Below are 15,779 nucleotides of genomic sequence, written 5' to 3'. Positions count from 1 at the left end.
TTCATTATCAAGTACAACAAGGAAAGCAGGCCATCCGTTCAAATGTGGGTTCTATTCTAGTTTCCAGTAACGCTCCCGGTGCTGGACAGACAGTTGTTCTGCGTGTCACAGTACGCTACAGATGGATCTTTTCATCCTTTTTTTTTAGAGGTCCTATCTCTCTTTTTTTTTTTTTTTTTTTTTTTTTTTTTTTTTTTTTGCTTTATCTAAATAATTACTAGATTCACTAATCACCAGTCTTGGGAATAACTTATCATAAATTGACATGTGAATGTATCGCCACTACTTCTGACTCTAACTGATTACCGTTTACAACTAACTCAGTTCCAGTGATTTAAGTTACTTCAGTCGATCATGGAAGCGGTTGTGGAGCGTCTGGCCTGTCTCTCCTGCTCCTCGGCGCGGCTGCAGCTGCACTCCTAACCCCTTAATAAACAGTAGTTTACCTCATTAACAACTGTCAGTGGGAGTTTAGCTCCTCTGTTTTGTTGCTGATCTTTTCATTGTAAAGAATTTGTTTGTTTCATGAGCAGATGTCGCGGCAAATTCTGCACAACTGCTGGAAATTACAACCAGTCGAACGTCATTAATGAACAATTAACTCCAACCAACATACGAACTGACATGCATCCGCCAACATCTGCTTTCGAGCCAAGTACTACATATATGTCTTCAGTTGAACTGTGTGAGTCTTTACAGTAACCCGCACAGTGCTCACCACAGCAATACAGTGCTTTAACTGTGCACAAATAATGAAAAACGTCTGAGAGTGATACACAAATTACTTTTCAAATCACTATTTATTTATATAAGAATCGATAAAGTGGCTTCACTACGTCTCGTCCAGCACTGCTGATGACCATGCATGTTTCTTCTCTTTTGAAATGGTTGGTTTAGAATTACAGGATTCATATCAGTTAAAGATGTTTTACATGAGAAGGGAATTTGCAAAGCTAAATGACTAAATGTGTCAGAACAACATGCAGGATAAGAGCAGAGCTCATCAGAGCTTCACTGTGTCCAGGCTCGCCTCATCAGCCAGTCTGTTTCTGCCATCTGCTGGACAGAAGTCAAATTGCAGTTTGAAATTGTCGCGTGTCCCAATTTTAAATTTCATAGTGGCACATTGTACGTTCTATTTAGCTTTTTCCTATAGTCTCATATTAGTATTGTTTTTTTCAGACACTGAACCCCAAGTCGCTCCCAGTGATTCACGCTGTGAAGATCTCACTGCGATGTCTGAGTCTGTGCACGGATGTGTGTAAACGATGATACTCGTTTTCATTAGCGAGTGACACAGTTGTGTGGTGTGTGTCTGAATTCCAGACTGAGCCGGTTGAGGTGAAGCAGGAGTCTGAGAGGACGAGTTCTCCGGACGTCACTCTTCCCATCTCCATCATCTACAACGACACCGACTCACTCGCCCATCCCAGTGTAAGTTTTCACCCCTCCTGCTCGTTTTCCGTTTGCTTCCACGTCGTCCTCAGTTGTCATGCAGCTCTCAGACACACACTTTGTAATAACCTCTGAGCCAATGAGCACTTTGTAATCCTCGGGCCCGGCTTAAAGTGCTTGTCATTTTATTCATCGTCTCGCTTTTATGAGTGCGGAGCTTCAGTTTATTGATTGATGGATAAACTCTGTAAACTTTTTCATTTGAAAATGCTTCTGCCGCTGTTACTGCTACTGGCACCGCCACCTCAATTTACACCATTTCTGCATCCTCTGATACAGTGCATCATATCTTCTGGGACCCTGCGGTATAGCAGTTTATAGCCTTCTAACACCACCTCCACCTCCTCCTCCTCCTCCTCTGAACCAGACCAATGATGAAAAACGAGAAGGAAAACTTTAAACTCCAATAACGCTCCCTGGGGCTTCTCAGTCATCTATCTCCACTGGGGAAACCGAGTTATGCCCTGACGTATGCAGATAACCCCTTCACATGCACACACAACAACCCCCAGCTCAGTGTGCACTCTCTCTCTCTCACACACACACACACACACACACACACACACATACACACACACACATACACACTCGTACACTCACACACTCAGACAGGCTGATGTATGGCAGCAATATGCCCCAGGCGGGCCCCGGCCCCAACTTCAGCTCCAGCTCCAGTCCCAATTAGAACAGATGAGTCCCATTAGCCCGGCTCGGATCCTGTCGTCCCACACACACAGCCTCATTAGCACCGTGACACCAGCGCGGGACCGACAGACAAGAACTCACTGGTGTTGAATCTAACACACAGATAACATGGAGTGCAGCTGTAAGCAGCGGAGGTTAGTAATGAAGGATTGACATGCCCGGGCTCTGCTCTACAATCTGCATAATAATAGACACATATCACTGCATAGATGTACAGTACATACACACAGCCAGCATGTCAATATTATCTCTCATCGTGACACAAACACATTTAGTGAATATAGAAATAATCTTCCCATTTCCGTCCTGTGTCTCAGTGCCTTGGATTTGGGTCTCATAGTCATTGCGTTACTTCCTAATAAACAGATGCCTTCATTCATCAGACACTTGCAGCAGCGGTTTTATAGCCCTCTTACAATCAATATCATCCCTTCTGGTGATTTACTACTCTGAGCACCAGTCACATGTGTCAGCCGTTTCTATCACAAGGCAAGAAGACTTGTGTGTTCAAGAAAAGGATTTTTTTAAGCACATTTTGAGCTGAGTAGAAAGGGAAAGATTAATGCAGCAGCAGCAGCTTCCACACAGTGTTGGTACCGACACCGAAGTCACATGGATGACAGCCCTCTGCTGTACCTGTGAATGGACAAGGAAATGCTTCTGTTACATCTGGGTCACGACAGTTATGGAATATAGCGCTGAGGAGCCATCAGTGTGGCTTGCAGATTTCAGTAAAGCTTGCTTCACCTTTTTACTCATGTCTAAATATTGATTTGTATTCTATGAATACTGGTCATTGTATGCCCGTTTCCTCCATTTCGTCAAATAACTGATGGATCACTAAAGCAATTTTCTGGTAAATGTGAAATTTGCCATAATAACAAAATGCACATTCATGGTTTATTTGGTCTGATATGCCAGGACTTTCCAAATTGTGGAGGGATAAACCCTCCTAACAGACCGACCCATATTGCACCTCCACCTCCTGTAACTCTTACACCAAGAAGTAATTTTTGATAGATTGCAAAACTGGATACTGATTTTCACATCATTAGATATCATTGTTGAATCTTGTGTTAGTTGGGATAATATATTATAGTAGCTGACTGTTATAAAATGTGAACTTGTCTGATTCACACATTTTTTTGAAAATTAAAAGGAAAGATTCATGTTGGGAAAAGGCATCCCCATGACCCCCCCTGAAGCTTTCTGGTGGCCTTCATAGGGGCCCTTCCACACACTTTGAAAACCACAGATAGGGGACCCTAGAACATTACTGCATTTCAGTGTTGTGCGTGTCAGATCATGAATGTACGTCTCTGTCTGGCTGTAGCCACGCTGTACTTGCTGCCACACTGGGTTCAGGGTTTGTTGATCACTAACATTCCTGTCTGCACTGACCTGCAGTTGTTCATGGACAAAGAGAAGGCCGAGGAGCTGTGGCTGACCAGGCTGGTCTCACTACGGCAGGAGAGGCTGATGGGAAGCCCGGTGACCTGAAACGCATCCACAAGGCCAGACAGTCCTTCCTGGTCCAAACCTCATTAACGCAGCCAAGTGTTCTGTTGTTGTCTTAAACCCTGTCATACTTCATCTGGTTTGTTTTTGAACATCACAACATTTTTTTTTCCCCCTAATTTCTACTCAACAGCCTTGTGGGAACTTGAACAAATGAACAGGTTGTTTTTTTTGTCCTGATGTTCTTAATGTTTTTATTAAAAGGAAGGAGTCGGTTAATTAAACAATCTGCTGTCTTTTATTTGTCTTTATTTGTTTTTAATGAACGAAAATCTCACAGTCAGATTAGTTGATCTGTTGCCATGTGGAAGCAGAATTATTATACATTTTGTCTTTTGTGATCAGTTTAGTAAATAAAGCTGGTGTTGATGTTTTTGATTAAACTGTTGTGTACTTTTTTGGGAATTTACAATTAGATCTATCTGTTTTGATTTCCAGCATTTTTTCAAGGAGGATAGCAGTATTGCATTACATACCATCTTAGTGATAACATGTTTTAAAGTAACGTGTCTGTAACACAACTAATTTGAGCAGCATCATGCAGATTATGATTTTGAAATTAGAAATAGATTAGAAACGATCGGGGCGCTGCAGAGCTGCAGTCGCTCCATCCTGCTCCATCCTGTCCATCATAATGCTGACAGCTCAGATGGAATAATAAGACTTTGTGCACGTTGGTAGGACAGGACCAATAGAGGGAGAAAAATGTGAAACAAAAGACTTTTCTCAAGTGGACAGTGTTTTTTTATTTCATACTAGCAATACAACTTCCAAAAGAAGTAACTTATAACTACTTTTTTTTTTTTTTTTTTAGGGCCTATGACCATTCATCTGGAATAGCTTTAGTCTGTTTATATTTTTCAGTCGTGTTGCTGTTTAAGCACAGATGTATCCACGTCAGAGGAGTCCACCCTCATACCTATTTGTGGAACCGCCAGATGGTAAATCTATACCCAGTGTAGGACATGGTGTGTCGCTCCCATACTCTCCAAATAGTAAGTGCTGTAATGAAATAATAAATAAGAATGCGCAAGTGATTCACCAAGGCAAATGCACACATTAAATTTGACAGTATGAGTACTTGTTTGAAGAGAGGGGAAATTTATGTGCGTGGCTTTATCGCGCATGTCAAGTGGCTGTTTCACATGTCTTCACACCCGACAAGTGCCAAAACAGGACTCAACTCTGGATTCCAAATGGTTTAGTAATTTAATCCTGGAGAGTTCCCTCATGTAAAGCCTCCCAGACCTAATCAGAGTTTCTTCCATTGTGAACTGGCAGCAGTTGATACACAGAAGCAACTAAGTCACTGTCTGGATGACTTAAATAAGCTCTTCCACAAATTTGGGGGACAGTTGTACAATCCCGACAAAGAAATTCCAAGTTTCAGGAGAGAATTCTAGAACGTCGTTGCCATGGCAGCCACTCACAACAATGGAACCCGTTCATCGCTGGGAATATCCAGCCAATAGGAGGGCTGGGCGGACGTCACGTGGGCAGGTTGTCAGAGTGACCGCGGCTGTAAATCCGCCTGTCGTGGAACTGCAGCAGGCAGGCAGGGACCCCCGCGGCGGACGGACTGCGGATTATTTCATCCCACTTCTCCTCAAAGCACACAGGAAAGCCGCGGAAATGTTCAACAGCATGCACAGAGACCTCGACGAGGATCCCTTCTTCTCGTGAGTGTCTGAAAACTTGTAATAAACTGTCACTGTCACCATATTTGGGCCTTTTTTTTTTTCTTTTTTTTTGCCCCTTTCATGTCCGTTTATGTAATTAATTAAATATGAAATGAATATGTATATTCATTTTAATATAACAAATATTCAGTATAGGCTTTTTGTGTTGACAACACACACCGTGCGGGCACAAGCTAAGAATAAAACGCTGTAAAGTGACGTTATTAATGTAATAATAGCCCGCTGTCAACAAACAAGTCGGTTGCCCCAGAAGGTAACAGATGTAGGGTTTAATTATCATTTATTCGAAGATGGGCCGTTTAATTTATTAACTGTGGCTGTCAGTTGCGAGAATTATGCCCTATTATAATGAACAACTTGTCGGTTTTACTGTCGTGTTACCCCTGCGCTTTATGTTTTACAGCTGTTTAAACCATCACCCTTTACCTTGTTGCCTAGCAACAGATGATGTTAGGAGGAACAGTGATTATTATTAAAATCTGAACTCCTCAAAACCAGGAGTGAGTCCAGGGGGTTCACCCCTGGGGTGTATATAGGGGTGTCGTGTCAGTTATAAGGCCCGTGGGCCAAAACTGGCCCGCAAGAGACTTCAAACCAAACAGCCAGTAAATTGTGAAAAAAAAATTTTTTAAAGAAAACAGTTGTTTATTTATTTATTTGTTTCATTTTTTAACATTTCCCTGTATTTTGCACAAGAGGGTATCATAAAAATTGACTTTATTTTTAGATTGTAGTAATTTTGTGGTTTTGTGAAAATGTAGAGATTTTTGTCTGTCCCACAATAAATAAAATGTTTTAAGTTTGAATTTAGAAGTTATTATGGCACTATTTTGCCAGTCTGGCCAACTAAAGATGGAATGTATGCAGCCCCTTGAAGTCATTTTTCACTATCAACACTGATATTTGGTTGAACTATACTGTTCTGACATTGTTACTGATCACATAGTATTATTTATTTATTTATTTATTTATTTTTATTTTTATTTTTATTTTTATTTTTATTTTTATTTATTTACTGCATAACACAGAAAGTCTTTGAAGTATATCAACAGGTAAGTCTATACTCTGTTCAAATACAATGAAGGGGAGCAACGAGCACATTGATGTACATCACTAAAACCAAAATGGGGATTGGGGGCATACCCTCACTCCAATCCTGCTGAAAGTTGTTTCAAATGTAAATGAGGCCACTCTATAAAATCTCTTGAATTGTCTTACTTGTGTGATTGTTTGTTATTTTATTCTTCAATTCATACTTTATGCATTGCAGCACTTTTGTGGTCTCACTGTTTTTTCAGCCGTTTTGCAGGGATATAGTAGTGGTATTGTGGGAATGAATGAAATCATAATTCTATCAACCTTTGGAATCTAGAGAATGCAATCAGTAGTAGAGGCAGACACTGCTGCAGTACGGTTGATTTATTGCTTGGGTGAGTGCGTGCTAAGTCAGTGTGGCCACACTTGACCCAATACCTAAGATGAACAGTGGCGATGGTTGAAGCTATTTTTGGAGTTCTCCTCGTTTTTGTGTTATCTTGATTGAAGAATCATCTTTAATAAGCTCAAAGCTGAAGTGAAGAACAGAGGTCATTGTCAAATATACACACAGCCGGTCAGTAATTACAAAATTTTCATTTGTATGTCTGTGCTTTGATGTGCAATTTTCACTATCATCCTGTGTGAATTTATAGGTGTTGTTTTTCCTGACTTCCCTTTACCTTTCCTGCAGGGATCAATTTCGTGCGCACAGGGAACACATGCGGCAGATGATGCGCAGCTTCTCGGAGCCTTTCGGGGGGCCCATAATGCCCAGCATAACAGATGGGAGGCACCATGGCGGTCGTGACCTGGCAGAGCATCCCAGTCCTTCCCATGCGCTGAGGAATGAGCACAGGGTAAGAACGTGCACTGAAAAGATAACTGCAGCTTTGAGTGGTCCTTGTTCATCTGTAAGGTCATACAACTAGACATAGTATATTATGGTTTTCATACAGACGTGAACAACCTGCATGTAACTTGGGTCTATATGGGACAATGGATAAAGCGTCAGTCACACAGCTGGAAGAAGTGCTAAATTTACTGAGATCATAGTGGAAGCTGTCCACTGGAACGCTGCCCACTAAGGTATGGGGCCCATGTGAGTTTCTGATTTTGTGGAAGGGCAGCCCTGTTGGCCTCTTTAAGTTATATCTAGCCCTGAGGAGCCCTATTTATAGTCCGTTGTTCCACTGACACACTACTATTCTTGCAAGTGCAAACACACACCAATAAGAGTGCAGATAGTTCTGCTTTGATCTGCTCAGATGAACCTCTGAGTTGTAATGCGGATTAAAATATAGTTCATCACCAAATATCTCTGGGTTGTTTCTTCTGTAGATAAGAAAACTCTGCTGATTTGGTCGCCATACTTGCACACAGGAGGCTAATGAAGATGGTTCAGTAATCAATACATAAATAGCTACTATTCCCTAAGTGACAGCACAAGATGTTGAAGTCCATGCATATGTATTCTTGCTGCAAAGTTTATGAGAGGTATGATATGAAAGTACACACTTGCTACTTGTACCTAGTACAACACTTGAATTTAGATACAGATAAGCAGTAAGAAGGTGGGTAGCTGTACCCACTAACCTTTTTCCACATCTGCTTCTCCAATTCACAGTTGTCCGTGCTAAATCAATCTTAGTCCCCGTCACCTGCTTTAATCCCACTCCCTCACCATAGCCTGTATATTTGCCCTTGGTAATGACTTTCATCAGAAGTCTGGCCTCATTTGCCGGCCGGCTACTTTCTCATCATTAGCATGGTGCCATTAAGTAGCCGATGCCAGCTGAGGAGGGGCTGTGATGACTGATGAACTCCGTGACAAAGAGTGAAATGGTGCAACACTGCAAGATGCCCATCCAAACAAACAATGAGATCTAATATGAGGAAGAGTTTTCTGGTTTGGGATAGCTTTCATATGTTATTTGACTTGTTAATCACTTCTTGACAGGTTGTTGTGTGCCCACGATAATTGTTTTCATTTTAAAAAAAGGGCTGCAAGAGTTGGTGTGCTTCATTGAATGAGAATGTAGCTCAATGTTTGCTTCTAGTAATGTGAATTTGTTCATTATGGTAACTCAACTCAACCTATTGTTTTTGTATCTGAACTCATGTTTTTGACTTTATGTCATAATTTCTGTCTTAACCCATCTTTAACACTGTTAGTGATGTCAAAATATTACTGCATTGTTTCAAGGTACAACATAATGAAGTGTTGAAGAAAGACTATGTCAAGTTTAGAGTTTTTGTGCATATGAAACAAAAAGAAGAAGCTCACTCTTTTTTAACCATTTGCATAATCTGATTAATTATTAATCATGAAAAACAGAGCACCAGCTCTGCAGAAAGATATTGTGGATCCAGCCTAAGTCAATATAAGGCTCCACAGTTTCATCACCAAATCCTCTCTGCTCTCACACTCACTAATTTATCTGCAGATAAGGAGAAGTGCTTGCCCTCTGGTCACAGGTCTGGAGCTGTGCTGCTGTGCTCTTGGTTTTGTAGAGGCGTGTTTCGATGTCATGGACACTCTTGTTTTCTCATTGTTGCTCTTTTCGTCCATCTGTTTCGGGGAACGTGCCTTGGCAGCGCCGGCGCATTAGCAGCTAGATGACAGACAGCTCGCTCTCGAACTGCTCTCCGATATCACAGGCACAAACGTGTACACAAAAGTCCGTGTAAAACACACACATACGGCACGAAAACATGGTCAGAGCCAAAACGACACACAATCACAGCATGCAAAATGACACACACACACGCACACAGAGGCCTGATAATGCTGTAGGGCTTGTACTTGTTCATGTATTGTCTTACTAAGCATTAGATTCCCAGTGGAGAAATAAGCCCGGTATTAACTTCCAAGGCTGCTATGAGTACTCGCATTTCGCCGTCTCTTGCCAGTATCCACAACCGAGTTCATATCACTTTTCAGAGCAGTCATTCATCTGAGCTCTTGTTTACAAAAGTGCCGTCTGGTGATGCTCAAGTATCTTCCTAAGTTACGTGCACTTTCTTTGATTCTGTGGTCTGCTCTGCGGTCTCCAAACCAGACAGACATGGCACTGTCTCTCAGATTAATGTTCAAATCAAATATCAACTCTATCCTCACACACTTCATACATATTCTGTGAGGAAACACTGTCTGTCCATCCATCTTCTATGTGATTTTATCAACCCCTGGAGGAGCTCAGGTCAGCCATCTATCATAGGGCAAAAAGCACTATCACCACATGCACACATTCACATCTAAGGACAGTTTAAAGTGCCATGTGTTAGACCGTGGGAGGAAATCAGAGTAGCTTGACAAAACCCACATGAACCCAGAGAAGACATGCAAACTCCACACAAATAGTTCCCCAGAACAGGAAACTCTGGTTTTCTTACATCCTCTATATCACCATGACAACAGTCTCAACCTCCTCCCATTTCTCTTCAGCCTTTAAGTATTAGATCACACCTGTTTTCATCTGGTTTTCATTGCATTGTTATCATCAGCAATATACAAATGTGTGCTTTTAACACATCATAAGCATGTCTTGTAAAACATGGCATATTCAGCAAACATGTTTCCCATTTGAGGATTTCCTGGATGCTGACATGATGACATTTGACTAGTTATCTTGCTTGACCTTACACCCGTCAAGTTATCAGTTAAGTGGTGACCAAGTTTGAACAAAGACTGAGGATAAGAAAGAGAGGTGAGGAAGATGTGACTGATTTTAATCTTGAGAAAATAAAAACAGCACTTTTAGTAAATATCTGGCATGCATTGTGAATCACAGTCATGTTTATTGTGAGATGGACTGAGACAGAAACGTTCATCTCAGCTCAACAGAGTCTAGACAGCCCAAAATAATGAGTAATGTGCAGACCATCGGTCCTGCCTGTGTTCTCTCTTTTGTGCCCTCAGTCTCTCCTCTGCTCACCCTTAGTCTAAATATAATGCAGGCAGATATGTAACTGGCATTTATTAGTTCATAGATGCCACTGTGGGATAAAATTGGCCACAAGGCTTCATAGATACGAGTCAGGAGCATTTTGCATCAGCTTGACCTTTGAAAAGAGCTGAGAGAGCAGCCTTGGACTCTCCGACCCCTGTTAGATCCCCGTCCTGACTGGTCCCGCCTGGCCACTGTTGCCTTTCCCAGAATGAGGCTCAGTTTCAGTGTTAAACCCACACTAATCTCTGGCAATGCGACCCAATTACACGTGGAACACAAGTCATTCAACACCCCACTGATTACGCACAATGCCCCTGCGCATCACACCCCCAGAAAATGCGCTCACACACATAGTGATGGCCATTGAGACGCTTATCCAGGACCACGGGGGTCACAAACACCTGTGCCGTTTGTTGGCACCGGGAACGCGGAGTCTGACTGAAGGCTGCAGGCGGCTCACTCCTCAGCGTCTCCTTGCTTCGAGTGGCCGTGATTCAGGCCATGAGGAGAGAAAGCCGTGTCAGAGGCTTAGCCACTGGTGTAGCACAACTTAGCAGCTTACTGGCAGCTGCTGCAACAAACATGCAGAAATGACCCAGGATTTCAAGGTGCATATTTTTTCAGTGAGTTATGAAGTGCAGATTCATGGAACCTGATTCCAGGATGAATCATGGACGTAGTGTGAGTTATGATGTCGTCTGGCTGTTCTGTAACAATAACCAAGTCGTTACTTTTCCTTTAGTATGAGTATTGAAAAATGGTAAAGACTTCTGTAGAACTATCGTAGACGTTGCTCTTATGATCGGCGCAGGCCTTTAAACGAGTGGGTGTAACAATACACAAGTATTCAGACGCCGCATCGCACCATTTTGCTGAACTGATATTTTCATTTTCATTCGCAGGATATGAGCCGGTCACTGTTTCCCTTTGGCAGTGTTGACACTTCGGTCAGTAGAGCCCTGCCCTGTTTACCTCCGCCCTCATTCAGACGCATGCCGGCTAAGTGCACGCATAAACTCTGTAGCTCATTCTTTCCTTCACTGAATGGCTACAAAAGTCTCTCGCTCACAGAAATTCTAAAGGTTTCATTTTGTTTGGTTTCATTTTTCAGTTTGTGTCTGAATGTACGGACAGCATCTTTCTGATGTTGTTTTCATGAGGATTTATCAATTCAAATGCCTCATAAAAAAAACATTCACAAAGACATTAATATTTATTTCTGTCAAATCACACAGTCAAGTCCATTTATTGATTCCAGCACAATGCAAATGAGATTTATCATTAACAACAAGGCCATTGAGATCAGAGTTACAGAACTGGAGGAAACAGGCCATATCCAATCGGCGTATTGAAAAACCCTCAATAAACACGACTTGGTAGCTGGTGTTATGATGAATGTCAGTGGGTCGCATGTAGTGAAGTGTTAAAATCTGAATAACCAGGTTAGAGTGTTCCAGACGACACGCATGTACGACACATTTAGCCCACAGCCCCATGTGCATGTGTGTTTGTACACATGACGGAGGCGTTTATGGACTGATAATGCCAAGTGACCAGGTGGCACACGAGTCCAGCCGTTCAACTCCGTCATCGTCTCCTGTGATTCTGACTTTGTGTTCACGCAGGACATGATGAGGAATCCCTTCGGTATGTTTGACAGCATGATGTCCAACATGAGAAACATGAGGCTGGACGAAATGCACAGAAACTTTGTGAGTCCCGCTCAGCAGATGATTTCCAGCTCTGGCGCTCACTCGTAGCCTCATAGTGTGCTCTCTTTGTGCGTTTCTCAGGACAACGCATCTACAGATTCAAGCTCACACTCGTTCAGCTCTTCATCGGTCATGACTTACTCTAAAGTTGGAAATGAGCCCCCCAAGGTCTTCCAGGCGACCTCAACGACACGCCGTGCTCCTGGAGGGGTCAGTGCCCATCAGTATATTTATAATGGAAACACTTCTCTGCGTACAGGGTGTAATAATGTTTTTGTTTTCCAGATAAAAGAAACCCGACAGGCGATCAAAGACTCTGAAAGTGGTCTGGAGAAAATGAGAATCGGTCACCACATCCAGGACCGGGGACACGTTGTCGAGAAGAAAATCAACAAAAAAACAGGGGAGAAGGAATTCAACCAGGACTTTCAGAATATGGACGAGTGTATGTTAAAGCTTGTCGTGTCTTGATTGTCTGGAGGTGAAACCCTCTTGTAATGAAGGAGTCAGCTGTGTTAATATTAACTCCACATAAATTCCAGTATCAAAAATAGAATACAACTTTTGAGACAAACTCATTCTGAATTTTATTTCACATAGTTTTATTTCAGTCTGCCTGACATGACTGTGATCCTCCGTCCTCAGCTGAAGCACAGTCTTTTGACGACGAGTGGCAGCAGGAGGTGTCAAAGTTTCAGTCGTCTTGCCCCATGTCCCGCCTGAAGGAACGCCAGCCCCGTGCCGCTCGCCAGGCTGCGATCACCGGTCCGGAGCAGGACCACAGGTCAGTTTTCAGACCGAAGACGGGCCAGAGGCTTTCACAGCAGGATCCTATGACACACAAGTGGAGCCCTCAGACAGACACGGGCATAGAGTGAAGCTTTTTGTTATCATAGTGCGATACAGACACCAGCGGCTGATCACTTATTCCCTTCTCTGTTTGGGTTTCTTACAGAGACCAAGGAAAAAGCAACACCGCTGAGGGAAGAAGAAGAATCAAAGACTCAGACCCCACAAAGCAGTAAAGTCCTCTGTGATGGGTGTGCTCATTACAGTCTGTCAAACAGCATACATTCTGCCTTGATGCCTTTCCCCACAACCCACTGACAAAACACACACACACACACACGCACGGTCTTGTATTTCTATCCTTGTGGGGACCGTCCATTGACTCCCATTCATGTCTAGCCCCTAACCCTGACCCTTACCCTAACCCTAACCCACACCACAACAAAGCCTAACCCTAAAGAAATGTTTTTGCACTTTTACTTTTTCCAGTAACAACAACATGGTCAAGAAAACACTGTTTCTCCTACTTAGGACCGGAAAAAGGTCCCCACAAGGCACGTCGTTCCACGTTTTGCTATCCTTGTGGGGACATTTGGCCCCGACAAGGATAGAAATACAAGAACACACACACACACACACACACACACACACACACACAGGACACTGATCTCTACTTTAAACTAGTTCAATTATATCAGTGGTTTTACACGTTGTGACCCATCTGCATTCTGAATTACTGCTGTTCATGTTTTTCCTGCATGCTTTCCTGTTTGAATCCAGAAAAACCCCAAGCATATTGTTATAAATCAAGATTTTCTTGTAATACAGGAAATAAGGTGTCAAGTGATGAAACAGTACCACCCTTCTTTTGGTGTCTTTCTGTCTTCTATGTTACTATCAAACAAAATTTATTTTTAATTACAAAACCAGGTAAATATACCGGATACGCTTTGGTTTCTGACCAACATAAAAAGAATTAACTTTTAAGTGAGCTGGGCTTCTGTTCTCTCACTCCCACATAAGAACGCTGAGGTAAATATTTAATGGCTGTCATAATGTTGAATCTCAGAATGAAGTTAGATGTCCTTCAGACTTTCCACCTCTAGGCAGTTTCTATTATTTTGCAGCAATAAAGAGAATGCAGTGAGTTACATTGACTCCACTGATGCACTTGGATGATATCTACAGTGTCTGTAACTATATTGTCAGGTACCTGATCTTCTAGATGATGTATTTTATCTGCTGTAATCTTTGTAAAAAGAAAGAACTACTACCTTTCCCTTTTTTTTCTATTGTTGCTTCTGTTTGTCTTGTTTTTCATCTGATGAACTCTGCACTGGACAGACTCGTGTCGACGTATGGATTACTCTCAAGAATTTGAGCTATATCTCTTGTATATTTTCCACAAGCTTCCACGGTGAAGTCTCTGTCAAAACAGGCTGTCTGAAAATAAAAACGTTAAGATTTGCTGTATCTGCAGTGAGGTTTTTATTTGTCTGCCAATCAGAAACAAATCAGTTTCACCTCATGAGGTGATTGAAATACTGAATACGATGAGAAAACTCTGTTCGTGTGGCCCTGCATTGTGATAAACCTTGTGCGCCTGGTACTGACCCGTGGAGGTATTTTTGGATCTGAGCACTTGTCAGTGGCTCAGATGAGTCTGAGATGTTCCACAGCTGCAGGCCTGCCCTGCTCCCGTCTCACGTGCCTGCATGTCAGACGACAACAACCTCTCAGCCTCGGCACAGCAGGACGACGCGGAAAAACAATCATTCAAGGAATACAACCGGCAAGAGTCAAGGTCTTATGTCTTTACTGTGACACGTTACGGACTGAAACTTCTGATGAGCCACCTCATCAACAGGAGTTATATAGATTACGACTTATGCAGGTCAAAACAACTACAACTGAAAAGAGTAGAACTGCTACAAAAACAAAAAGAAAATGTTAAGCTGTGCTAGCTGGCAGTCCAAAATGTGAGGTATTTACCATTTGTTCAGCGAATGGTAAATACCTGCAACACCTTTCCTCTTTTCACTGGAATTTGTCTTCCTCCACATGTTGTATCGTCGCCAGAAGCTGACAGACGGGGTCTTTCTTCATGGCTTCCCTCTGCATTCTCTGAGCTTCAGCCTAATGTCTGAGCAAGTACTTGTTTGATGACTCCAAATTTTGTCAGCGATTGAGTCTTTCTGAGCCGTGATGGACTGTGAAGGATGCACCCTGCAGTGGATCATAAAGGACTGTGCAAACACGCCTTAAACAAATGCTGGCGGTGGTTGTATTTTGATTTTCATTACAGAAGAGGCATTGTGTCACATAATATTCCTTTACAGAGATATTTTTAAAACACTGATTGTCAAAGAGAGGTTATTTTAGGCTTAATAGAAAACGTGTAAACTGAGCGTTTCTAAATTTGTCACTTTCGTTATGGAAAGTATTTTATTTTTGAATGTATCAAAATAACACAGCATCTATTAGTAAACTTGGAGTATCATTGCAGTATCTTGAGGCATTGCCAAGTTTCCTCTTTTTTGAAAACAAAATATAGTCACCTTAATATAGCCAGTGCCATTCGATGCTGTCTTTAGGTAATATGACAGATTAGGAATCCTGACAGTAAAGGTACAGTCCACAGAATCCTGATCTCAACATCATCCAGTCTGTTTGGTATGTGAACCTGAATGATTACATCCACAGAATATCCGTTTCAACCTGAAAGATGTTTGAGAGAACGTTCAAACAAAATGCCTTCTTCAAAAAAAAAAAAAAGTTTCACAGGATGATTTTGTCTGCTTTAACTTTGAATCTTTAGTCACTTTTGCACAGTACTGCACATAAATCTAGCTACAACCACATTGTACATTAATTTCTGCCTTTTTTCCCCACGCATAATGAATAAGAAGGAA

General features: G+C 42.1%; 2 protein-coding genes across 3 annotated transcripts in view; both read left to right on the top strand.

Annotated features, from left to right (window-relative positions):
• rsrc1 (arginine/serine-rich coiled-coil 1) overlaps nucleotides 1–4,059 on the top strand; it is a 133,996-nt gene extending 129,937 nt beyond the window's left edge. Inside the window, exons 9-10 of the mRNA XM_030108446.1 lie at nucleotides 1,327–1,434; nucleotides 3,568–4,059. Of these exons, the coding sequence (XP_029964306.1) occupies nucleotides 1,327–1,434; nucleotides 3,568–3,660 (201 nt within the window). The 3' untranslated portion in view covers nucleotides 3,661–4,059. The remainder of the gene's footprint in view (nucleotides 1–1,326; nucleotides 1,435–3,567) is intronic.
• Nucleotides 4,060–5,193: 1,134 nt separating this feature from the next.
• mlf1 (myeloid leukemia factor 1) lies at nucleotides 5,194–13,296 on the top strand. Of its 2 annotated transcripts, XM_030108562.1 has the most exons (8): nucleotides 5,194–5,357; nucleotides 7,108–7,273; nucleotides 11,269–11,313; nucleotides 11,992–12,078; nucleotides 12,160–12,288; nucleotides 12,364–12,523; nucleotides 12,724–12,862; nucleotides 13,034–13,296. In XM_030108562.1, exons 1-8 carry the CDS (start codon nucleotides 5,311–5,313, stop codon nucleotides 13,101–13,103), a joined length of 843 nt encoding a protein of 280 aa, XP_029964422.1. In that variant the 5' UTR covers nucleotides 5,194–5,310; the 3' UTR covers nucleotides 13,104–13,296. The 2 variants fall into 2 exon arrangements, with proteins under 2 accessions (XP_029964422.1, XP_029964423.1); XM_030108563.1 differs by lacking the exon at nucleotides 11,269–11,313 and having other exon boundaries at nucleotides 5,198–5,357.
• The last annotated feature ends 2,483 nt before the right edge of the window (nucleotides 13,297–15,779 follow it).

The sequence above is a fragment of the Salarias fasciatus genome, chromosome 14 (assembly GCF_902148845.1).
Source record: "Salarias fasciatus chromosome 14, fSalaFa1.1, whole genome shotgun sequence".
Lineage (NCBI taxonomy): Eukaryota > Metazoa > Chordata > Actinopteri > Blenniiformes > Blenniidae > Salarias > Salarias fasciatus.
This window is presented reverse-complemented; position numbering and strand designations above follow the sequence as displayed.

Bases quoted from the DNA above. Each gene is read 5' to 3' on its own strand.
- mlf1 (XM_030108562.1), top strand. From the start codon at position 5,311: ATGTTCAACAGCATGCACAGAGACCTCGACGAGGATCCCTTCTTCTC. The intron at 11,314-11,991 runs GTCAGTAGAGCC...GTGTTCACGCAG, and splicing joins TTGGCAGTGTTGACACTTCG to GACATGATGAGGAATCCCTT. The intron at 12,289-12,363 runs GTCAGTGCCCAT...TTTGTTTTCCAG, and splicing joins CACGCCGTGCTCCTGGAGGG to ATAAAAGAAACCCGACAGGC.